The 26715-nt window shown below is 36.6% G+C and overlaps 1 protein-coding gene across 8 annotated transcripts; it reads right to left on the bottom strand.

Moving 5' to 3' along the window:
• Positions 1–867: 867 nt before the first annotated feature.
• fus (fusilli) lies at positions 868–26678 on the bottom strand. Of its 8 annotated transcripts, XM_068291928.1 has the most exons (13): positions 25187–26121; positions 19708–20062; positions 13455–13754; positions 11554–11830; positions 11397–11486; positions 11279–11333; positions 9138–9248; positions 8694–8964; positions 8307–8630; positions 8094–8240; positions 7786–8026; positions 2261–2529; positions 868–2197 (listed from the first exon to the last, which is right to left on the bottom strand). In XM_068291928.1, the coding sequence occupies exons 2-13, from the start codon at positions 19834–19836 to the stop codon at positions 1691–1693; spliced, it is 2721 nt and encodes a 906-aa protein (XP_068148029.1). In that variant the 5' UTR covers positions 19837–20062; positions 25187–26121; the 3' UTR covers positions 868–1690. The 8 variants fall into 8 exon arrangements, with proteins under 8 accessions (XP_068148029.1, XP_068148028.1, XP_068148027.1 ...); XM_068291927.1 differs by having other exon boundaries at positions 8094–8630; XM_068291926.1 differs by lacking the exons at positions 868–2197; positions 2261–2529 and having other exon boundaries at positions 3952–8026; positions 25187–26136.
• Positions 26679–26715: the final 37 nt, after the last annotated feature.

The raw sequence follows: 26715 nt of genomic DNA on the forward strand, positions 1-26715 counted from the left end.
TCGCGTTTTGCTGAAAGTTTGTGATGAGTGAGATTGAAAATGAACGGAGGCAGTTTATTTAATATGATGAATGTACTTAGTTGTTTCTGAAACTGTTTTTCTTCCCTTTATATAATTCTTTAAAGACTTCATTCGAGGACTAATCAAATAATATTATGGTGAATCCAAATATTGTGTGAATAAAGTATGGAATGAGATGAATATAAAACCAAATCGTGAACAAATCGTCTTTTTATATCTCTGATCATGATTTCTCTAATGAATCAAAAGAAAAGGATTGCCGGTAATCTGTACTCTCCATTTTTTGTTTTAAATATCAACCTACAGTTGTGAAATATTATCCTCTGAAATAAGCAATAGACTCTCCAACTTATTTTTTCACCTCTCATCAAATATGATCTTCTTGTAGAATGGTTCAAAATGTAAGCTAGGAAAAAAGAAAGTTGTTTCTCAGAATATTGCATACTTTATAGAATTAATATTCCTTTTTTACATTTACAGTAACACATTTAAGAAGCTACCAGAGGAGTTATTTAATCTCATCCAAGTCAGACGGTGCAAACGCGTTAAACGTCTAAAGGCTGTTACCGGATGGTAACCGAAATATTAAAGAAGAACTGACAGAGGCAAGCAAATATGAAAGGTTTATCTGATGGCAGAGGTTTATTGTACTATTGGAAATTGGAATTCAGTTTTAAACAGTCTCGACTACCTTTTGTACCGTGTTTTCTAAACTCTGAAATAGTTTTTGACTTTTGCCAACTCTTACACATTGCACATGGTTTGCGTCTCGACTAAGCAATTTCGCTCCTCTTGGGTTTTCATCTTGACTCAATTCAGCATTTATACATATATCAAACATTGCCATTTTTTGTTTTTGTTGAATACATTTAAATATTTATTTATTCGTAATTTTATTTTTTTGTTTAAACAATCAATAATATCTTTGAATTGGGGATATAACAAGTACAAACACACACATTTCCAAAATTAATGGATATATTGCAGTATGTGTGTGTGTGTGTGCGTGTGTAGGTGTAACGAATTTTCAGAGAATAACAAAAATATTTTCATAAATTGATGGCCTAGCCTAAAAACATAAAGAAAATAATGAAAATCGCTTGACTAAGTCGCAACAATTGAAAAGTTTTCGACAAATCGTTACACAAAAAAATTTGCATAATAACAATTAAATATAGTATATGTATGTATCTATGTATATGTCATGGTATTTATGTATGTATAAGTATAGAATTGTATAAATAATTTTACTATTGACTAGGGGTATATTTGTTGTTGTTTTTTTGTTTGTTTGTTTTTTTTTTTTTGCGTTTACTTTTGCTAATCAAATTTATATATTAATATTTTTTGGAATATTCAATAATAAATAGAAATAGTTTATTTTTCATAATTATCATATATAAATTGCACTGGGTGGACCTCTTGATTTTATTATTCATCTTCGGCTACTTTTAGACAGCGGCGAGATTCCTTTGAGGTCCTTGCGTTTGCAGTGTTTGACTTTTTAGCACGCTGTCAATCCAAAATGGTTTGTGTACCAACTAAGCAATCGGGTTCTAAACTAGACTACAGACAAGTTTCTTCGTTTGGCAAGACAAAAAGTTTGCGTGGGTGCATGAGAGTGTGTATAGAAGGCAGAAGCAGAGGGGAGAGAGAGAGAGAGAACATTTTAAAGAGAGTAAAGCTCCACACAGGAGTTGCTCACTAAGGATGTAGCTGTGTTTCCTTGGTTACCAGTTTTTAGCGTAGGCGTCGGACTGGCACACTGGTTTGTGTCTAAACTAATCAAACTTTGTGACTCCGAAGAAGATGAAGACGAACAAGAGGAAGATGATGTCGAGGAGGAGGACGATGAAGTTGATGACGAGGACGAAGCCGATGATGAGGAGGATTCCGCTGTGAGTGTTGGCGTTGCTGCTTGTATAGCCACGGCTGGAGTTACAGTGACAATTGTAGTTGGTTGCTGCATCGGCTGAATTGTCGCTGTCGTCTGATTCGAATAACTCACTATGGCCACCTGTTGCGGCTTACCACTCGCACTGGGCGTTGTCGTTGGAGAAATTTGCCTTGGCGGCGGTTGCGGCACAAAGGACATTGTTGCCGCTTTGCTTGTGGTGAGTATCAGGCCATTGCTCGGTGGCGATAGCGGCGAGGGGGGAAAGAAATCCAAAGGATACTATAAGTGAACAAAATGTCAGCTAATAATTGTATACAATATCAATCTCGTCCTCGCACTTACCAATGGCTGTGATGGTGAATGAGCTCCCGGCTGACTGTAATAGGTAGTGGGGGAGACCGGCGGACTGGGATATGGCCAGTAGACAAGTGGCGGAGGATAAAAAGCCTGCTGATGTGGATGATGATGATGAGCGGCATGGGCATGGTGCCCATGATGACCATGATGATGATGTGGCGGTGGCGGACGTGGTGTAGCCAATAGGGGTGAATGCGGCGTATGCGGAGACGGTGCAAAAGGATTACCAAAATGGGCGCCCAGCACAGTGGTACCTAAACAATAAAAGAGACAAGAAAACAAACTCCGATTAATTGTCAGTAAAATGGCTTCAAAACAATAAATTCGTGGCATGGGTCACAGGTCAGTGTTGTGAGTATGGCTTGATACTTGTTGGGAGAATAGAAAAATAGAGAGAAAGAGAGATCAAGAGAGTCTGGAATCGTATTAACTATAAACCTATATACATTAGTTTTCTGCGGAATGTTTATTGCTCTTGATTTGTGGTTAGTATTAAATTCATTAGTTAGTTAGAGGAGGAGTAAAACAGTTTTGTGCGGGGTTTGGTATTGGATTAGAAAGTATAATCGTATTCAAAAACACTCACCGGTTTGATTTTAGACATTTTGCATAATGGTAGGAAAGAGACATACATATATTTTTAATTTTTTTTGCAATTGTTTTTTTTTTACCACCTTACCCAGAGACCATGAAACAATTTTGGGCGCACAAACAAATTGGCTTTTTCACCGGTTTTTTTTCACCAAACACCAACCTTTTAGAAATAAAATCTGATTATGCAAAAAGGATTAAAAGATGTATTTATATTTTTAATAGGGAGTGAGAGACAGAGAGATAAACACAAAGAGCGAACGAGCGAGTAAGATAGGTAGAGAAAGACAAAGACAACTAATTGTTTATTGTTGTATCTTGTTGCTGTTGTTGTTGTTGTTGTTGCTAATGCTGTGCCAAGTGACTAGTTTAATTAAATTAATTTGTAGTTGTTGTTGTTGCTTCTTTCCAGCGGACAGGAGTTACATACAAAATGCATTATCTAGTACATATATACTTATTTATTTAAGAGCTATATAATGGACAATCCCCGACAACAGATAGAAACCAACAATTATCAGATTAATATATATAAATATATATACCCTTGCAGTGGTAATATAACTACAACTTCTTTAAACTCTGTGCTGAATGCTTACTCTATATGGGAATAATCCAACTTAAGTTGATACAAACATATTAACAACAAATCTAGGAAATCTGTTCATCACCTTTTACATCACTTACAATTGTCTAACACTTGCAGTAGACGATGATGTAAGGTGATGTACAAATTGTATATTTGATTTAGAACTTCGTTTTATAAATTCAATATCTTTTTAAGTAATTTTAAGTTATGAAAAAAGTCAATAATCAGGTTAGGAGGTGAGCTCATCATAAAATTTGAGAATATCCAAAAATACGGAATACTATGATGAATGGAAAACAGTTAGTTACAAAGTTATTCTTGTAGAAAGAATGTAATCTATCAAAATAAAAGTTTTTGAATATTTATGTATATACTAAAAACTAAATACTGTCACTGATAACAATAAAAACGGAGAAAATTTCATAGATCTCTAACTGCAAGGGTATACAATACTTCGGTGTTCCGAAGTTGCATTCCCAGATGTATGGTGTGTACGTTTTGTTTAGCCAATTTCCAATTTCTTTGTTTTTGTTTTCCGAACCAATTCGCAGCAGCCAGAGTGGGAAGATGAGCTGAAAAAATACATAAGTATCGTACGAAAAGCTGGAACCAAGCCCACAAATAAACCCCAAATGTTACACATAGTAAATATTAAATATAGTTAAAAGTAAATAAACCAAAGAGAGGGTCGAAAAAAAGGAAGGAGAAATAGGTAAAAAATATGAGAAAGAGATTTCTTTAAATTTCAGATGATTTGGCGATTAGTAATAAAAAAATGTAATATTTCAAAACTTCTTTTTTAAACAATTTCACAAAAATTTTTTAAGAATGAATCGGACAAAAGTATGATATTGATATATGTATAAAGAGAGAGAGAGAGAGAGAGAGAGAGAGAGGCGTAATTTTAATAGTGAGAGAGATAGAGAGGGCGAGCATAGTTTTAGCGTTATGTATAATTTTATTTAAGTATCAAAAAATGGTATATCAAAAATAATTTTTTTTGCTTTGTGCGTTTTTTTGTTGTTGTTGTTTTCTAAAAACTAATTAAGTAAATGGTTCTAAATTTTAATAATTCTTTAAAGTGGCTGCGCGTTTGATGAGAAATTTTTTGTTGAGTCCAAAACCCAATCTCGGGTGCTAAACCACACACATATTAACTCCATTTATATATAGTTTATAAAACTAAAGTTAAAAACAATTAAGCTAAAGTTATTATTATTGTTTTTTTTCCGTTAAGCTATGAAAATCTTTCCCATGTTCAATTTCAATTTGTTTTTGCCGAATCAAAGAGAGAGAGAGAGAGGCGAAAGAAGGCGAAATGCGAAACTCAAGTGTTAGACGCAAGAAAAAGAGATTCCCCCTCATCCCCGCCCCGCTTTTATGCCCCATTCAACAATACAAGTGGACAAATACGAGACTCACTGGACAGACAATTAACTAGTTAGGCTTAAACTGTTTTAACAAAAGCTAAAACCAATTACCAAAAATAAAGAAATGTTATTAATTTTTAACAGTCGATGGATGAGGGGGTTGGACGTAAGGAAGAAAGGATAGATAGGTGGCCAGGGAGTTGTATGTATTAATCAGAGTTATCCCTAAGTTTTTATTTTTAGACGACAAACACAAGATAAAGAGAGAGAGAGAGAGAGAGAACTAATATTGCATCAATTTCCCATAAAAATGTTGCGACTAACACCAGTTTTACGCACACTTAAAATACGATATATGTATATGTATATATGTAAATATAAATACGATATTCAAATTCAATATAAATGAGATTATGCAGAAAACGATTTCCTTTTTTTTTGGTGTTAAGGTAAAGTTTTGAACCGATTCTCGTTCTGCTCTCCACATACACAAAGAATTAAAGCACAAAAGAAAAGTAGAGAAAGAGAGACACAGGGAAAAGTTTTCTTAGTTATCGAAATTAATTAATTAATATATGAATAATAATGCAAAACCAAAAGAAGTCATTTTACAACTTGTTGTACGTTCTTCTTATGTAGCTAATGTTTCTAATTCCGTTAAAATAGAAATAGATTGTAAATAGATATAAAATGTCTTAAAGAACAGATATTGTTGTTTATGTTTTGCGTTTTTTGATTGTTTTGCCAATTATTTCAATTATTTATATAATTTTAAATATTCTGACATGAGCCAACACCTGACGCCATTGATGAAGAGAGTCAGCCGAATCCACAGACTTTTAAATGATCAAAATAAAATGTTTAGAGTAAAAATTGCACGTTGAAGGGGTAAAAAAACTGTTGACCGACCGTTTTGACTCGCTTTATCAATGACGTTAGCCTCTGTTGTTGCCAAGAAAATTAGCAGAAAGGATTATCCAATCTCTCCAATGTTCCACACACCCACACACACAAATACACACATTCACCGAAAAAAAAACACACACACACACATAGAAATTACATATACATATTTTACAATTTTGGTTAAGGCATTTTCCTCAGTTTATAGGGTTAGCTATTTGCTTAAGTGCATATGTATGTGTATGTGTGTGTGTGTGTGTGTGTGTGCGTGTGAGTATAGTAAGAATGTACGAATTCTGTTCATCATCTTTAACATCAGTCACTATTACCATACACTTGCAATAGGTGATAATGTAAATTGATGTACAAATTAATGAATTGCACTATGCGACGAAATTTTCAATGTTTTGAGGCACAAGACTAATAAAACTAAAGAAAGCTATGTACAAGAAATTTTTTAAAACATCTCATTGACCAGAAATTGACTCTTTTAAATCATTTTTATCATAGTTCAAGTATTTAAAATAGTTGTTATTGTTTTGTAAATACGTATTTTTTAGTTTGCAATTTAAATTTCTTGTATCTAGTTTTTCCAGATTGCTTAGACTTGTGTACTGTGACCAATTTAGTCGTTTATAAGCTTGTGTGTGTGTGTGTGTGTGTGGGTGTACTTGTGCGTGATATATACATACATACATATATGTATATATAAAATAAAGATAATGCTTAAACCTTAAGACATACATATATACTTAGTTTACTAAGAGTACTACCCAATTGTTTGTTTATCTAGGGCAAAAGTACATCCATCCCGATGATAATTATTCTTTTCAAAGAAGAATTCATCATAATCCATTTTCATAATTATTTGACAATATTAAGCACTAGAAATATATATGTCTGGTATGTGTGTGTGTGTGTGTGTGTGTTTGTGGTAAATGTATATGCATATGGTTTCTATGTAAAACTTTAAGCCCACTCACTGCAAAACGTTTTGAATGGAATGTGCTTGAAGTGCTTGGAGTTTGATTTTAGCGACTTATTTTTGTCGTTACTCTAGTCTATGTATATTGCCCTCCTCTTTATTTAAATGCCGGGATTGTAGTAGGAATAGACACTACTTTGTGGTCGGGTGAGAGCTCTCTTGGCTGCACTGGCAGCAGCTGCGGCTCCGGCAGCATGATCCTGCTGAAAGGCATTGTCATAGGATCGTTTCATGGACTGGGCCAAGGCAGCAGCTGCTCCTGACGAGGCAGCCGCACCGCCGACTCCCCCTGCCGCAACGGCAGCTGCTGAGGCGGCGGCACTGCCTGCTCCACCGGCTGCGAATGGATAGCCTTGACCAGCTGATGCCGCTGCTGCTGGCATGTATCCCGCCAGGGGAAAGGGCTGCAGATAGGAGGGTCGTTGCATCACCACGAATTGCGGTTGACCCGCCGCCGCGGCAGCTGCAGCAGTAGCATGTTGCATGGCATAGAGGGGATAAGGTTGCAACATTGCATTCGCATACAATTGTTGCTGTTGATGGTGCTGCTGTTGCTGCTGCTCGGCAACGGCAACAGCTGCCGCCTGTTGGCGAGCCAGCAGACTCTGCTGGGCAATAAATTGAGCCTGCTGCTGGGCCAGGAGAACGGGATTGGCCGAGGCCATGGCCTGAGAAGTGGGTGGTGGCAGTGATAGATGACTGAAGGGATAGCCAGGAGGGGCCTGGGACATGGCCTGAACTGCAGCATTCTGGAGCGAAGAGTGGGCAGCGGCGGCGGCTGCAGCAGCGGCAGACTGGGGTGGAATGAATGGGGCCAAGCTATTGGCCGAGGAGGCAGCCGTTAGAGGAGGCAGAACAGAAGCCACTGGAGACGTTTGCAGGGCGTGATGAACTTGAGCTTGAACCTGGGCCTGAGCCTGGGCTTGAGCCTGGGCCTGAGCTTGGGCCTGAGCGTGAACGTGCGCATGCGTATGTGAGTGTGAGTGTGAGTGTGAATGTGAAGTGTGTGAGTGGGAACTGGAGATGGCCGACTGGGCGCCGGCTGGTGGCGGCGGCGGCTGAGCTAACATACCCGGAGAGAGCAGCGACGGCTGCTTGTGGGCATGGCCGAGATGAGTGGGCGGTGGGGCACCCACTGGCGATGCCAGGCCACCATTCAACACCATATTCATGTCATCGCCGGAGCACTGGAAGACCTCAATGTAACGAAACTTCTTGCCAAAGACCATGAATTGATTATGTTTCCTCTGGGCACAGAGACGGGCCGAATCCTCGGAATCCATTTGAATAAAGGCCTCACCACTGGGTTGACCCTGTCCACACGAGAAAAGACATTAGTTAAAGAAAACGAGAGGAGGGGAATCTGTTTAACACACTTACCTGGGCATTGATTACCATATGGACACCCTGATAGATGATATGCTTGGCAAAGTCATCGAGAAAATGCAGAATGTGCTCCACCATGGCCTCATAGGGCAATCCCCGCAGACGAATGCAGTTCTTTGTGGTACCCGAGGTGATGAGATGCTGCGGAGGTGGAATGGGGCACAGTGGATTAGCATGGCCATGGCCAGCAATGGCTATGGCACCCACCTGCGGCAGCAATGGCAACTGCATCTGCGGCAATTGGGCTATCAACGGTGGCTGACTGTGACTATTGTTGGCCTCATAGGTCTTTGGATCCATTGAACGATTGAGTACCTGTTGCACTTCCGCCGTAGTCGAACGGAATAGCTCTATATAACGCTGACCAATCGACTCTCGATGCCTTCCCAATGCCTTGGGGGCATCTGCCTCCAAAGCGAACAAAACAAATGCATCTCCTGTAGCTCTTCCATCAGGTTTCTTGACAAATAATACACCTTCAGTGCCATCTAAAACATTGCAAGGTGAATCGCCCGTGGTAAAGAAGTCCAGCTAAATAGAAAGATAGAATTAGTTAAAGTCTTATCAAGGCATTAGTCTAGTTAGCCAACTTACAACTTGCTTGGCAGTGCAATCATAGGGTAAACCGCGCATCCTTATAATCACTTGGGCCCCCTTGGAAAGAAAGGCCTGAGCCTCATTGGAGGCACCGCCAGCTATGGCAAGGAAATCCTCACCAGAAGCACGATACACTTCAATGTAACGTGCTCCAATGTGATGCTTGTGGCGTTTTAATGCCATATCGCGATGCTCCTGAGAGACAAAACGAATCAATGCCTCACCGTTGCGCCTGCCCAGCGGTGATAAACACAAAGCAACGCCGCCCCTACAAGAGAGAGTGAGAGAGAGAGAAAGAGAGAAGAGTAGATGATAAAGTGGGTCATTCGCTTGTAATCTCAGATTGACCTGCCGCCTGAACTCAGAGAGTGAGAATCACAGAGAGAGCTCTCTAGTGTCTTATCAATGGGTTACTACGTTGTCTCCCTCGTTCATACTTACTTAGCTACGTTTAGGCCACAAAAGAATTTGGCTATATCCTGATCGCTGCTCTGCCAGGGTAAACCACGAGCTCGCACAATGCAGTTCCCGTCGATTTCGTCGTCAATTGAGCTAAAAGAAAAGTAAACCCAAATTAAAATTCCACACAAACAAAATAAAAGACATTGGACAGTGGATTAGTGAGGATGAAGTTACTTCAATTGGAATTAGGGTGGTGGTCGATTATGCAACACGTGACGACTGAGACGGTATCGGGAGTCAAGTCTTTGTTTCTCATTTTCTTGGCACAGAAAGGCGTCCAAGTCACGTTTCGCACAAAGTTCGTTTCAATCATTCTGCTGACTGTTGCCAATCATACACATACCAACACAAACAAATAAAACCCCTCTCACATAGATACTCCTCCGCGCCTCAGTACAAAACAACAAATAGAAACATGAATAATCACATTTGGCAAACGAAATGAGGGAGCAAAAAGTTTGGCAGCAAATTTTGCTTTTACCTTTTTTTTTAACACAACAAAAAGTACAAATTGCAATTAATTATTATATGCCTCGATCTGGTTGTTGGTTTCTCCAATGTGTATATATATAGGTATATGTACATACATATGTATATACAGACAGAGGTAAAGTAAAGTAAATTTTTCAAGGCAAGAAGGCAAAAGGCGATAACAAGAGCACACAGCCAATGCATTCATCCAGACGAATATGAAACCGTGCTACGATCCGTCGACGTTTCCACTGATCGTCTTACAAACTACTACAACAATAACACACAAATACAACAACTCAACGACCAACCGAACGACCGAACGCGAAAAGGGAAAAAGATGCGCTCAAACACTGAATTTGTTCTTATCGCCTTTCGATCCAAAAGTAAACTGACGACAAAACAGACGACTAAACACGAGCTCTGGGGGATTGAGATTCAGCGCGTTCCATTCCCACTTTTTTGTTATTATTGTAGTTTTTGTTTTTGGTATTCTACCATATATTTTTGAGTGAGCTCTTGATTTTCTTCTTATACATTTGGGGCACTCAAAAATAGTGCAGACCTTGTCAAGAATTGGAGCATACATATGGAGTACATGCAAGTGTGTGACAAATTGCGAATACTTTGAGTGGCTTTTGAAATCGAGTCGAAAAGCAGACTTTGAAATCATAACGAAATGACGTGATGAACAATAAACAGAACTGAAGTTTCTGGTAGCAACAAAAAGTAATAAAATCTAACATATGCTTCTTTTAGATCTACTAGAAATTTAAAGATTTGAAAGTCGGAAGTATTACTAAACTGAACATATTGAAAGATCTTTTGGAAATGCTACAATTATAAACTTTACGAACAATGAAAGGTCCTTTAAGTGCCTTTAGAAACTACACCTGGAAATCCCTTAATAATGAAGAAGTAAAAGCAGTTCAAAATTGATTGAACTCAGTTTATTTCGCTCTAGAAAACTAATCGACCTGTTGTGATTTTTCAAAAACGTTGTAACAATTGGATATCTTTTTTTTGTACATTATTTGAGTTTCATTGAACTCTATTGCTTTTCTGTCATAATGACTTGACATTATTAAAAGGAAACCCTATAATTCAATGAAGTTCTTTTAAAAAGATTTATCTCCTCATCTGTAAGTTTCTGTATATTTTCGGTCTCCATTTGACATTATGACTTTAATATATTGTGTTTTTGTTCTATAAACATTTTTTTAAACCTTGGTATAAATAATCTTAGACCTAATCAAAACCCATTAGAGACCTCCCTAGACACTTTGTGGATCTAATATAAACGACAACTTAAAACACAAACAAAAATGATCGATTTCTACTTTCAAAATCTACACATAGATCCGAAAATGACATTTGAAATGATATTATAGGTTATAGAATATCATAGGTTCTTGTTCTTAACGCTGCTTCGTCTTTAAAGAACAATAATCCGATATCTATCAATCTATTAGTCAAATTTTTAAAGACTTCAAACCGAAAGGTCACTTCATAAGCAAAGTAAAATAAGTATGCCAAGTCTAACCCTTTAGATTTTTCCTTCTTACTTTATAAAGAATTAAATCAACACTGCCAAGAAATTGACTTTTGGGAAATCAACTCTTCTATAGTGTCAGTTCTAGTAAACTTACCAAATTCCAGGTTCCAGTACTAAGTTAACCAATTCATTTGTGGCAAATACATGACCTAATAAAATATATAAACTAATTAAAGTAAATAAAATTGAAAACTGATTAGATTTGAACTTACCCGCCTGGAGCAATGTTTGAATCACAGTGATCATATCGCGAGATTCGCGGATATAAAAGTCATTATCCTCCACAGAGGTTGTATTGAGCTCTACGAGAATTATGGATTATAAATTAAATGAATGAATATATGTACATCCGATATAATCTTGACTTACCATTCAGCATTTCACCAATTGATTGCGGCATGGGCATTAGAGGTGATTGGAGCATCTTTTTAATATCCTTAACCGGGACAAGAGCTCTAGACAGATCACCCGATTTATAGCGCACGAATTCTTTGCGCAGATCACTGAATTTATTATAATATGATGGAAGTTCCACATCTTTGGCACAGGCCTCACGATGCAAACACTGACGCAATGGCAATTGGCCATCGGTGATTATCTTGATCTCAGTATCATGCAGTGACAGAGATCTCAAATAGGCATCAAACTGGAACAAAGAAGAGGGAAAAAAGCTGTCTTTAGAAGTGACTATAAAGATGGCAATTAGTCTCAAGAGAGAGGTAACGAGAGAAGTGGAGGGAGACCACAAAGGTTTGCCGGGTTAATGTTAATGCAACATTTTTGTAGGTTACGACTTCGACTTCGAGTATATAACAACGCCCCGAATGCTGTGATTTGTGTATATTTTAAACCCGTTTTAGTTGCCAGTAATTATTGTCAATTAAATGAGAGGGACAGAAACAGAGATAAAACGAGAGAAAGAGAGGGAGTGAGAGATATAGAATAATCAAAATGGATTTGCCACTGTTTTTTTTTCTTCTTTTTTTTTAGCCAAGTCATCATGATAAAAAACAGGCGGCTTAATGTCGCGCATTACAAGCTTAATGTCGTCAAAAGTAGGATGAGGAGGATAGAGGAGAAAGACCTTGTCCCATTCATTCTTAGATTTTTCTATTTACCCAACAAATTAGTATGCCAGACAGGTGGTAAAGTAGATGTGCTCGCCTCTCCTCACCTCTTAGGGATTACGTCACTTGAAAGCTGCTTTAAGTGATCTTAACGTGGACAAAGTCCTAAAGATGCACTTTACCAATATATATACATATGTATATATTATAATGGGTGTAATTACCCTCATGGCAATAATATTGCTCTCTCTTCCTCTATCTCTCTCTTCTTCTTTGTGTTTCTCTAGGAATGCATTATAATGTGGATTAATCGACACTTATCGCCAAAAAGCAAAATATATATATACTTCGAGGCAATTGAGTAAGGCGTGTCTATAAAGAATCGCCTGACTATTCAAATTTCCTAACTCTGGAGATTTCAGTATCTTTAAGAGCTAGAGGTATAAAGGAAGATCAATAATTAACGTTGCCCTATCAAAAAATCAGAAATTCAATAACTTTAAAGTAAAGAAAGATGTCAAGAAAGTAAGTTTTGAATATTTAATTACAGGGTACAAACAAGTCTACCTTATGACATTCCCCATTCATCATCTTTGTTTTATCTCGCCAGAAAAGTGTCAAATACATCACACTTATTACATGTGCTCTGTGAATGAAGAAATTTTCGGGATGAGGCTTGTCTCCAAATATGCTCAAGTAGCGTCGTCTTATCGGCTCAACCGAGCTACAGATAAGATTGAAAAAATGGTACGTTTTGGTTTTTGTTGGGAGAGGGGAGACCTTTAGGCGTTTGTGACACTATGGATTCTAGCTGAAAGGGTGCCCCCAGTTAAACGCAATTATGGATGACTGAGCATAATCTAAAAAGAGCCCAATTGTCATGACTGACAGAAAACTAAATAGAAGTACCTCCCGCGCCCCCACCAATAAAAGTCCTTATCAGAGTTATCATTGATCTCGGGAAATACGATGCGAAAAAGAGAGAGAACGAAAAAGAGTGAGACAGTCAAGGGTTGGGGTTCAATGGGGAGAACGAGCAATCTAAAAATAGTAGAGCGCATGTTGGCCCCTGTAATTCTCTGCCCCCACCTCAGTTCCTCTATTGCTCACACTCTCTAAGCAAGACTAATCTTATCGTTTATGGTTGGTGGTTATGGTGGTTGGTGGTTCCACCTGATTATAAGAGATTTGCATTTGACTCACCTCCTCGATGGCTTCCGTTAGGGGTTTGCCATTTGCTTGAGCCTCGGCTATGGGTAATATCAGTTCGCTACTATTTTCCAAAGCGGTGCTAATAATCGAATTACCATTTTGAGCTGTTCCACCATTCCCACTGCTTTGGCTGCTATCCCCCGTAATGGCCAGCAGGGGAGCAGGTGCATTATTTGTGGGTGAACAGGCCGGATTGGTGGTAGCATTCGAGTTATCCGATGAGCTGGATATAGTCCGATCTTTGATGAAATAACCCTCGGGTCGAACGAGTATTTGTTTGGTGCCAATTATCTGGAAATAGAAAAACAGAAAGAGATAGTGAGACTTTTGAAACTTGCGTCAACGGAAGCTATATATAGTATATACGAGTATAGGAACTACAGGTAGTTTTTGTGTTGAGGGCTATGCAAATGATGAACCCACCCCACCTTCCATTGCCTCATATCCCTCTCGAAGGGGTCTCTGAAGGGTAAAACTAAAGCGTTTCTCTGATTTGCTGATTTTTGTTTCTTTTTTTGTGGCATTTGATTTGCATAGCTTTTGAATATATACATATAGCTAGACAATACATACACCTCCACCCCCTTAACCTCTCCCTTCTTAGCCCACGAACTGTTCTTCATTCCTTTTTGTCGATGTATGTATGTATGTACGTAATGAAATATTTATGAGTTTTTGAGAGCCTTCAGTTTCATGTTAAATTCAACAAAGAAAAGAAAAAGAAAAACTACCCAATTGGTGTGGAGGGGCTGGGGAAGAAGTTCATAATTATGCGAAACAAAAGAAGAAAAGTTTTCCATCAACAAAAACAAAAAACCAGTAGAAAATGTAGCTCAATGGCAATCGACAACAATCGACAACCACACAAACAATCTTAATCTCTAGTCATGAATGAAATTAAGAATCGAATAGAACAGATCGGGTTTGAGACAGACAGAAACATCAAGTTCGAGATCTCGATCGAGTTCTATATAGAAAAGAGATTTGGAGCAAGCAGGTATACAAGCCGACAGAGCAGCATTCGAATGTTAATTAACTTTAATTGTTGCCATTCGAGTCATAACTATCCTATAATTAACATGCCAATTATTTGTCGTTGTCTTTATAGTAAGTTTTTTTTCGTTCAAGAAATTTATTTTTAACGAGTGAAACTCAATTTGCAACTGCAAAATGGAAATGTATGTGGTTTGTGGGCATTATTATTCTGATGGAAAGGAAAAAAGACTCTCAATAATGTAATAGAAAGTCATTCATGAGGACATTTTCCATTTAAAACATGTGATTTAGACTTAAGTGCTTCCCTTCTAAAGTCAAATTATGCAATGGATTAATTTTCAAAAGTTTTCGATTGTTGTTGCAGGAATGTGTAATATAATGTTTTACTTTAAAAGGGCTTAATAAAATTTAAAATTCAAATTTTGTCATTTTAGAATGTCGGGCATTTTTAAATTGCCATGACTAATCTCTGGGCTGGGGTATAAAATATTTCAACTACTTGATTGATTGATTTTTCAATCTTAATCTTATTGAAATTTGCTGAAATTTAGCAACTAACATTTACGCTCGAAAGTGCATGATTTCTTTCTTTGACTTAAAGCTGATTAAGTAAATTTCAAGGCTTTTTTAAACCTAGATTTCATAAGATTCAATGAAATCTGGGCAAACTTCCAATTGCTTTAATAAATCTGGGAAAGAATGTATTTGAAAGTTATCTTTTGGAAATAAAAATGTTTCCCTTAGTGTTTTTTATCTACAATTACCCATAAAGTGGCTTTAAATTACCTCACACCGATTCGCTTATCAAGAAAATGCATTCCAAAGTTATTTTGTGCCTTAAAAATACAATATATATATAGACTTGGGGATCTGAGGGGCATAAAACACGGGTAATTTCCTACTCTAAAAGCACTTAGTTATACCTTATTTATGTCTTTATGTTAAAAGTGCTTGATTTTCTACGGATGATTCCCCTGAGAGTGCTGGAATCTATAGAAAGAGCGACTTATAGACCGGAAGAGACTCCTAAATTGCTCTCTGAGGGCAAAAAAAAACTCAAAAGAACCTTGGTTTACCTCTAAAACTACTCGAATTAATCAAAAATTGGATCCCTTAAGGTGTTTTTAATTTGGTAAATGGTTTGGTTTTTGCAATTTCAAGTTTGCTGGGTTCTCTAGCTGAAAATTGGAAGCTTCATCTAAAAAATAGGATTGAGTTTCTAATTTTTTGATTGAAAAGAACTTGCTCGTGCATCTTTTGGGTCACCCTGTATTTATGTATGCCTAAGATACTTTATCATTTTGACAATTGAAGAGCTCTAATCAACATTTAACTCATTTTGGTTGACATTAGAAATACGTTATACATATAAACATGTTCATATTCAAAGACTCATACATATATGTACATGTATGATATGAATTGCGCTCCATTAGGCAGGTTAATTGCAACTCGGTGCCCAGAATCAGAAGTCATGTCAATGCCGCACGTCGCTCAAAAAAATAAAATAAAAATCCAATTATAATTTGCATATGACTTTTATTTTATATTTTGTGGGGACAATTCACATTCTCCGGGGCATGCCTAAATTATGAAAGTACCCACATATCAAAAAAAAAAAAAAAATAAATCGTAATACAGATTTATGTGACGAAACTTCACGTTATGGATGAGTGCCAGAATAATCATCATTGGTAAATGATGATTCTCTGCTCCATCTAAAAGCCCAATTCTAATTTGAAACATATTCAAGCCAATTTATGTTAGATTTCTCGTTTGCTGCGATCAACCACTTTCCATAGTTAACCGTTAGGTCCGGCTGCTATATATTTGAAGTAGGTATATTGTGTGTTTCGTTTGTGTTTTTTTGCACAAACATAAATTTTGCAGACCACAAAACAAAATATTCAAGGCATCTCTATCTATTTTTAAGTAAGACTATACTATATGCATATGGATTATATTGTTTAATTTTATACAGAAAGTTTCCAATGTCTGGACGACCAGACTGGACTGGTCTGGTCTTAATTAATACATATACACACATATCTATATATTTCTAAATATTAGTTACTTGCTAAAACATTCAAATTTATCATCATTTGGGAAAGCAGCAGCAAAAACTTTTTGACCTGACCTGAACTTAACTGAACCCCCTCCTTCCTTTCCCCCACGGCTCACAGCAGTCAAAGTCCAGCAATTTAATGACAATCTTCAGCGCGGGGACTCACCGAAAAAAGATTAGCATAAAAATTGGCCAACATAAATTGAGCAAATCGTGGTATCAACTTTGGGATACCCTGCATACCGTGGATTTTCAGCTGTTTCAGATGAACTTTTCAGCACAAAAACACTTTGCAATTCCTGTCGGATGCATTAGCATCAAGTCTTATTTCAATAAACATTGTTTCTATGCATAACTCACATTTTGTCAATCCGATTTTATGACCTTACAATACCCTTTCACCTCTTGTTTGTAAAGGGTATTGAGAAAAAATATTTAAATCGTTTTGCGTTTCGTTTTGCTTGAAAATAAAATTAATTATAGAAATATAATTTGCCTAAAGTGCCCTACTCTCGGACACCCCACGAACCCAAACTATTGAAGGTTTCTGGTGCTCAACGTAATCGGTTAGCCATTAAATGCCACTTAAATAAGTCGTAGACCGCGACCTGTGTCCCGCCGGCTTCTTTCCCTCCATCACCATCAAGTGTCCGAGTCTCGGATCATTTCTTGATGAGAGATGCATTCACGATAATGTTGCGTGTTTTGGCTGAGACAATGTCAACCCTCATTGTAGGCAGGCAAATATGAGGTAAATACATTTGTAAACATGTATACTATATCTATCTCTGTGGGATCTATTGGCAGATGATAGAAGGGAGATAGAGAAAGAGAGGAAGAGTTATTGCATTGGGTGTACCTCTAATAATGGCAAACAATTTTCTTCCTCAGGTCTACTAAGTATGAAAACAACTTGGCAATCAGACAACAGTCAGTTAGTAAGTCGTCGGTAAGTCACTTCGTCCGTCAGTCAGTCAGTCAGTCAATCAGTCAAGCTCTCTCGTGTCCAACATATATACAGGTCTAAGCCTAAGCCTCAGATTGAAAAACGACGTAACCATGGACTTTGTGTACAATTGTCAAGCATTTGGCAAATAAAATTGCGTATATTGATAATGATTGAACAAAAATTTTGTATTTTTTGTGTTTTGCCATTTTGCATGCAAACAGCAACAACTGAGGAAATTTTTGTGTTTTGTTTTTAGAAAAACTTGGATGTATATAGCCATAGCTAATAGCTATATTAAGATTGCTTAGTTCATAATTGGGAAGTACTTACATATATATCTATCTCTACCTAGACAAACGTTACTACTGCAAATATTGAAAAACTCTAGAATACAATAGAAAACTAAATAGTGTCTAGTCAATCATAAATTGTTTACCAATTTCATTTGGGGAATTTAAATTTAAATAGACAAATACCAAATTAGTTACCTACTTTCTAGTTGATGGATTTTCCTGACAAACAAATGTTTTCCAAACTTATAAATTTTTCCCTCACAAGTTGTACTTATTAACATATTTGATAACATGTCAAAGTTAAACTAGAAAACGAATTCAAATCGAGCAATCCAAAGTACTTTGGGCTGTACCCATTAAAATTGTATGAAATAAATCAAACATTTAATCAATTTTAACTGATTACTATCATACAGCTGATTACTATAAAGACTTTAAAAGAAAACTGACATTGTTTACCATTCTAAGGCTGTTTGATTCCCCACTTCACATTAGGTTTTGACAATTTCATAATATTCTTTGATATTTCACACAATCGACTATAACAACAATTTTATCTCAAAAATGCATTGAGTAGAAGAGACAAATTCTTGATCTAAGCATAGTTAAAGAAGACTAGATTAAATAATAATTGATGTTAAATACAAAAGGAAAAATCAAACAAGAAATAAGATAGTACAAATAAAGAAGGAAATCAATTTAAAGTTTAAAACTCAGTTTTTTTGTCTAGCTTTTCCTTAGTTAACGATTATTACTCGATTATATTATATATACACGTGAGTATTGATAAATCCATGATTATTAGTTAACAAGCATCTATTAAAGCTTAAGTCTATATAATTTGCAAGAAACGCCTTAAAAAACTTTGATGAATAAAATTCTAAAGAAAGTTGGTAAATCTTGAAGAGAAGTTATTGAAGTGTAGCGAAGGGAAGTCAGCAAAAATATCAGCTGAGACAGAGAAAAGTTTCAAAAAGTTTTAAAAGAAAAGTCATCTTCAGAAAGGAATTTTTTACCACAAAAACGGAAACGAAGTCCAATACTTTTGCAGAGAAAACGCCAATAAGAGGAAATTTCAACGGCATCTTCATTTTCCCTATTACCAAATTCTTATAGATAGTTAGTTGTATTATGTCAGATTGTTATGGAGTTCTCTTTGAAAGTCTGACTAGATTTCACATATGTCAAGCTTGAGTTAGTTAGATATCTAGTATTTTATTACATTTTCTTGGAAATTTAATGCTTTTGAGCTAAGTAAATACATTTTTATGTGCAAACTTCTCAAGATGAAACTTTACGCCTTATTTTTCGATTTTTTTGTTGTGGTTGTTGTGTTTTTGTGTGCTTGTTGAGAAGGGATTAGGTAATGGGCCAATGGGTTTCGCCCTAAGCCCATCTTCCTCTCGAATGTTTTTTTTTTTTTTCAAACAATTAGTGTCAATCGTTGGGTAAACTGAAAATATGCAAATATGCACATACATTATAAAAGGTTTAGGAATCGAGAAGGTGGAGCAAAACGAGGAGAAGAAGGAGGAGTAGATACCCCATAAACACAAAGACCTAAACCCTCTATGCATAAGCCGGACACAGACACAACCAAACAAAGCGCAAAAAAAAAATAACAAAAAACCCCCCAACGAATCCCAGAAGCCCTCCTCAGCTTTCGTTTTTCATTTTTGCTTTTGGCGAATCAAAAGTTGTGTCGAGTCTTTTGTAACATAATCAACGAAACGCTGGCACAACGAGTTGAAAGTGCATATATATACATATGTATATATAGTATGTTATCGCGGGCACAGCATTCATTAATTAAGAGCCGACAAAATGGTGGACAAGCTGCGAGGGGCGGTGCCTAGTCCAATGGAGAGTTAGATGGCGGAAACTTCCTACTACTAGCTAATTGATTATTGCAATTAAATTTCTTCTTTTTTGTGTACTCACCTGTCCCGTTGCCACATCCAGCAAAACATAGACGAGTAGTATAATTTCCTTTTCGTCTGAACCCAAACCGGGTCCGTTCTGACCACATGTGGCTACATATAGTGATACAATGCGCTCTGGAACCTGCATTCTGATGATTATGATGATGATGTAGATGATGTAATTTAGTTTAATAATTTATCGATCTTTGTTTAGATTTATCACTCTCTATCTAATTATTATTAAGCGGCTTCGGTTCGTTCCGTTCAGTTCCGTGATCCGTTCCGTAGTTCGTGTGTAGACGACGAGAGGGCACCTTTTTTTTTAGGCGGAGTTCAGAGCTGCATCTTACGGTCGCTCAGCCATTTGGTTATGCCTGCAAAGCAAAGTGGAGAAAAAAAACGTATGTTTAGCAAAAATGATTGCACAATATTGCGCACTTGAACCTTGGCAAAAACTAATTACTAGTGCATTTTGAAGAAATGTCAAAACAAAGCGAATTTCTGCCAAAGTCAAAGAGCTAAAGTCCAAAATGCAATTTCTATGGCAAAAACAATTCGCAGAAAATGTCAATGGAATTGCATTTATAATCAATCGTATGATTTAAATTGAAATTGGATTCTAAATTCTAAAATCAAAGTGCTTAACTTTGGTGGTTATTTAAAAAGTGAAACAAGTCTAAGCAATGGACGCAATGGATGAAAATTAAAGTGGAATTTTATGAGCATTTTTAATGTGAAAAGTTTTACTTTTAATGAAAACACAAAAAGCAACGAACCAACTGACTGACTAAATCACTGACTGACTGACTGACTGTATGAGTTCAAGCAAAATGTCTCTCAAAGGGTTAATCGGAGGTCCGCAGGCGTCTTCGTTGTTGTCGTTGTAGTTGAGCGCGTTTAATGATTGACTTTTTGTTGCTTTTGTAATTAAAATTTTAAAATAATGCATATACGTGCAAAAAGGCCACAGCCAAAAGCTAAGCAATACCATTTGTTTTTTAGTTTTTTTTTTTTTTTGTTTTTGTTCATTGTTGTTGTAATTAAGACAAACCAAAAAGCACTTTAAGCGAACACAAAACAGAAGAAACAAAAAAAAAACTCTGTGACAATTTTTCAAGAGGTTTCGCTGTTATGCTTTTTATGGGGGAAACTTTCTGGGGTGGGGTGAGGTGAGGGAGCTACGTGTGGGGGGGGACAGAGGAGACTTCTTCTTCTTTTTATTTTTCGTTAATAACTCATATTGTTTAAGTAAATTTATCATTTCTCTTAACTTGGACTGGGTCTCTACTGGCTCCGGCACTGACTCTCCTTTTTGGGTTTACGCTTGGTCAGAAAAGAGAAAAGTGTTGCGGCTTAAGCTTTAAGCATTGTTTTTCTTGGTTTTTCTTTTGTCTGGTGTGTGTTCAGATATATATACATACATATATATATGCTTTATGCATACATTGTTCATATGTATTGTAGTTTTTCTTCTTTTTTTATATATGTACTTTTTTGTTGGTATGACCATGCGGTAATGAGTGATTGCGGTGACGACAACGACAACAACGACTACTATGAGTACGCAGTCTTGTGCAATTTATGACGTTCGCTTTTTTACACTGAAAATCTGAACTCTTTTACTTTTTTTTTTTTTTTTTTGTGTTGCTTCTTATACCCTGTGTGCAATAATTAAAGGAGAGGGTATGTTAGGACCATTAAAAGTGGGGATTATGGCTCGTTTTTTCCACTTACTTGTGCTCATTTAACGATGGGCTCATTAAATTTCGTTTATGAAAATGGGTTTTAAGTGCATTCGCGGCTAGAGTTCCCGTGTAGGAATAAAAACTCGTGCCAGCGACTTAAATCTATTATATTTAAAGCTTCAGACAGTAAGAATCCTTACTCAAAACCAAGAAGGTAACTTTTTTTGAAGTTTAAACTAAGATGCAACATTTCTGTTTTTAAAAAGCAACAACTCATTTTCGAGTTCGATATTTTAAACACTTGGATCTAGAAAATGTTTACTGTAGTAAGAAACATAGCCTCATTGAAAGGGATTATGATTGCAGTTATTGGAGATATACCCTGATAAGGGTCCATTATCAATGCTTCAAACTTTATCCGCAGATTCCTTTCATCACCAAGATCTTTCTCTAAGGCTATTACTCTTATAAGGATTAACGCAAATGTTCCTTTTTTAACACTTTCATCTCAGCCTTAACTTCCATACTCATTTCGAATTCTCACAGTAAAGCCAAGCACATAACTTCTTTTGTTTCATTAAATTGTAGCCACTTGCAGGGTATCTCCTAGTCGATGACTTATTATGGCCTGTAGCTTTCTGTTTGCTCTTTTATTGGCATCATCAATATTTCACATACATATGTATGCATGTACATAAATGACTTCAAGTACATTTGATGTTCCCACGGCAACATGAGGAGAACCTTATAGTAGATCGTAAACACTTTTCCATTGACCTTTTTCAAAAGGGTTAAATGCCCGGAAATGAAGGTTTCATAGTTGTTTGTTTTTTTTTTTTTTTTTGGATTTTCGAGGAAATGGAAAACGTTAAGATGCTCAAAAGTCACATACGCACTGGTCTACTTACTCACACAGTCAGTCAGTCATTCATTTCCAGTTCCGCAAACACTTAAACTTGCTGATCTATCACAATAACAATAAAAAGATGTTTAACCATTTATTAATGGGCCAATTGTGGCTTGGCTTATCACTGAAAATTGTTTGGTTAACCAAATTTTCACCTAAATCCGAATGACATAAATCGTACAGTTCAGTTAGTTTTCAGTTTTCAGTTTTGATATTTGCGTTGCTTTTTTTTTTCATTAATGAATAACGGGTGTCTTCTGTCTGTGCCTCTTGAGCTTATTAACTTGGTTAGTTGGTTAGTTGAGGCGGCCCCCAGAATGGGTCGTAGAAATCGTCGTCATCATTAAGAAGAAGAAAGAAGTGGAAAGAAGAAGAAGAAAAACATAAAACGACCAATGCCCAAGAAGACAAAATCTTTAAGCAAAGTTGGGCCGTTACGGTTTTCGAAAGACAATATAGCTGGTGATTAAATATAAATTAGTGACAGCAACCAAACAACACCAATAACAACAACAGCAACAGCAACAACAATAACAAACAACACAAGAAACAACAACAGGCAATGCAATTAATAAATTGTTGCCTGTCGATTGGTAAACCAGAAAGTGAGTAAATTTTTACAGTATTTTTGTTTTTGGACTTGCTTATTAAATTATGAATTGCGCAAGGTTTTTTTTTTTGTTTTGTTGGTGCTATTTTATACTCTCTCTAAATGGAGTCTATTGCCAATATTGATTTCCTCTACATCTGTCCAAGGCGTTGACTTGAGTTTCTTGGCCTAAAATGTTTTGATATCTACAGATTTCGAAGTTCTCTTACAAATTGAGGGAAAGGAAGAGTTTAGTAGTGATTTGAGTTACTAAAAGCCAGATCTGATTAATGTATATAAAGAAACAGAGATATTTTTCGATATCCTTAAATTTAATTTCTATGCAGTAAATTTCAGGAATAATTTGGTTGTTTGACTCTAAGGAAAAATTTGTGTTAATTTGTTTTAAAGTAAATCAAAAACTTTTGCTTCTGAAAGGGTATTTAACTGTTTGACACACCTGATTTAAGCCAGGCCTTCTTTTTTGTTTTTTTCGGGTTTTTTTTAATACTTTTTTTGCGCATTGTTATTGGCGTGTGCCGTTAGCTCTCTTTTGTGGCGGCAACAGGAAACTTTTGATTGCGCAAATTGCTGACGAGAAATGCCAATTCCAATTGCCAAAGTTATCCATACCTGTTGCTGCAGAGCTCTCGCTGTTTTTCCCTCTCTCTCTCTGTATCTCACCATTTAACTCTATCTCCTTCTTGCGCATAGTAAGGCCGAGGCAACAAGTGCAACTTGCAGTTGTGATTCTTCTGTTTTGTGACGACCGCACACGGATCAGATCTCTGTCAACATTGAGATCGACCAAAGGCAACAACATGTAACATACAGAAAAAACCAGAAAAGAAACCAAAGACAACAATGTCATTAATGGCAGAAGCTTAGATACTCTTTTCCTGCTAATATCGCTAAATAAAAGTATTTTTTATTCATTTTTCGGATCATAATGATGCGACAAAAAATTGATGTAACATATTATTTTCCAGTGGGGTAAGTTTCAAGTTTTTCCGATTCATACAATTAGAGAATGTGATGTAAGAGCCCATCATCATCAAACCCCATTGTTTTAATCAATATATGTAATTAACAGAATATTCGAATCTTACAAATATCAACGCCTATATAATTAATTTTTCAATGTCAGTTTTTTTAAACTTGTACTTGATTTGGGTTTAGATTATTCAACAGTTTGATCAGCTTAAAAGTTCTGGACTGCCTTCTAAATTAATTGCACAACTTTCAACTGAAAGGGGATTGATGTCCTGTGAAATTCAGTGGTAATGGACAATCGGAATTCACTTTGAAAGTTTTCTAAATATGGCTTTATTTGAAATACTTTTACGCTATTAATGATGTGTTATAATGAAATTTTAGAAAATTTCTATCATTCTAATAGAAACCGCTGAAAGACAAAGAATTAACTGATCTTTTAGTCCTAGAAATCGCTCAAAAGTCACTTCGAAATCTTAAGTATTCGTTGGAAGATATGTACTAACATGAGATTTTTAACTTTTATATTAAAACACTAATAAATACAACAAAGTTATCTTAAAGTCCAAGCGAATGTCACTTTAATAAAGTAAGTATTTTATAGGTTTAAGAGAGAAAAATACAGCTTCTGGTAAATATTCCTTATAGAAGAAGTTATCTTATCTTATTATCCTAGTTCTGTTGATAACCGCAATCATTTTAAGTATCCTCTCGAATAATTTCAGAGAAAGCGCCGAATCAGCAAAGGACATTGTAAAGTAAACTTTTGGTGAGGAAGTTCCAAGTGTTTTTTTCTCTCAAAATGTAAAAATATGGGAATCTAAATAGATTTTTGGTCTTTTGATTAACTCTCTTTCTAATTGGCATTACGTGGGATATAACACGACAATTTAAGGACTAACCGCCGTAATCCTTCGTTTTGAAGTGCCACAAGTTCTCTAACATAGTTGGCATACTCCCATTTTGTCTGGGGAGTAAAGTTTTTTAGTGTATTTTACATTATAAACAAGTCTCTCTCTCTCAACAAGCGCAATCGCAGCTCCAAGTCGTCTGTCCAAGTTGTCCCCCCGTCCGTCCGTTTGTCCGTCTTAGTTGCCGTTGGTCCGCCAGCAGCGCTGTCTCTCTTTAGTTTCTGTTGTCTTCTGTCTTCTGTTGTTGTTGCTTCATCTTCTTCTTCTACTACTACTACAGCTACCACTTTGGTCGCTTGTCTACTAACTGTAAATATGTTTTCACTTTGTTTGCGCATCTGCTTTTAACGCTATTTTTCTTGCCCGATGATGTTCATTCACTTTGAGGGAAAAATATTTAATGATAAACTTACAACAACAACAGCAATGACGATGAGAACTCTTTAAGGGATATTCAAAGAATTAATATTCCTTTATAACAACAGGTTGATATCCCTGCCTTTCTCTCTCTCTCTCGCTCGATCTTGCTCTCCGTCTCTCTCACTCTCTTGGTCTCTCCTGTGTGTGTGTGTGTCTGTTTGTTCTTTTTGTTTAACACGTTTTACACATTGCACTTGTTGGCATTTTGTTTTCACAACTTTTTTTATTTTCTTTTTCTCTCCTTTTTTTGTCAATTTTATTCTTTTTTTTCGTTTTGGGTTTTTTGTTGATTTTATTGCACTTTCTTTTCTCTGATTTTCTGCGTTGTCTTAGTGTTTTTTGGGGCTCTTCGTGTTGGCTTTTTTCACGGTTCGGGCCAGTCCACACTAACTAGTACTTATAGTACATACACTTAGTTAGTTAGTCCCCGCGATCTTAAAATGCTAACGTCGACGCCGACGTCGGCGTCTACACGCAAACAACAAAAAAACAAGTCACTTTGTTTTATTTTTTTTTTATTTCTCTGTTTCTCCACCTTTTGCTCCTCTGCTGTTGCTTCTTCTTCTTCTACTACCACTAACCACTTTTGTGTTGTTGTCTTTTCTAGTTTTTGGACGAGGCGCAAAGGTGAGTGTGTATAAAGACTTGTGTGTATGTGAGAGAGTTGGCTATAAGTGTGTGTGTGTGTGTGTGTATGCTTTTTGTATTTTTCTAGTTTCTGCTTTGGGGACCGTCGCGTGCGCTTGTCTCCAGGTTAAAAAATCAACTGATCGTCGTTGTCGGCCCACAGGTAGCCAGGAAGGTAAGTGAGCTAAGCTTGGCCCATCGGTGAGCGCAGTCGCAGCTCAGGTGTGCAGAGAGAGAAAGAGAGAGGGAAAGAGATCGCGATTGCGAGAGAGAGAGCGTTTGCAGTGGCATGCCAAACAAGATTCCAGCACGCACAAATTGTATATGGGGAAAATTTAATTCTGTTTGCCAATAGGCAGATTTAATACAAAATGGTTGGCAACTCGGCTGATAGAAGTACATAGAAAGAGAGCGAGAGCGAACCATGTAATAAACAAACTTCCAAAATTACAGTGGCTTAGGCAAAAGCTTAGCTTGAGAGGATCCACATTGAATTTGGCCCCCTTTTGTAGTTTTCCCACGCTGACAACAGTTACGCTCAGTGAGCATGACTTGCTCACTCGCTCTTGCTCTCTCAAGTAGCACTCGCTCTCTCGCTTTAGAAGTTACCTGCATACTCACCCATTGAAACACACATGCACACTCACACACACCTGTGCAATGCTTCTTCTTCATATTCTGCCGACGTTGTTGCTCAACTACCAACAGAGAGAATATTGCCTACGTACCTACATACCTGTATGTTTTTGGTTCTATTTATTTTGGCTTAGCCATTTAGCTCCACACATAAAGCCATCATTAAAATGATAATTTTGTTTTATTTTTTTTTGCGCTAAACTCAATTACTAAACACTAAAATTAGTATATTTTTGATTTGGAAATTACTTTTAAATTG

Source organism: Drosophila tropicalis, unplaced genomic scaffold (genome assembly GCF_018151085.1).
Source record: "Drosophila tropicalis isolate 14030-0801.00 unplaced genomic scaffold, ASM1815108v1 contig_593, whole genome shotgun sequence".
In the NCBI taxonomy this organism is placed as follows: Eukaryota; Metazoa; Arthropoda; class Insecta; order Diptera; family Drosophilidae; genus Drosophila; species Drosophila tropicalis.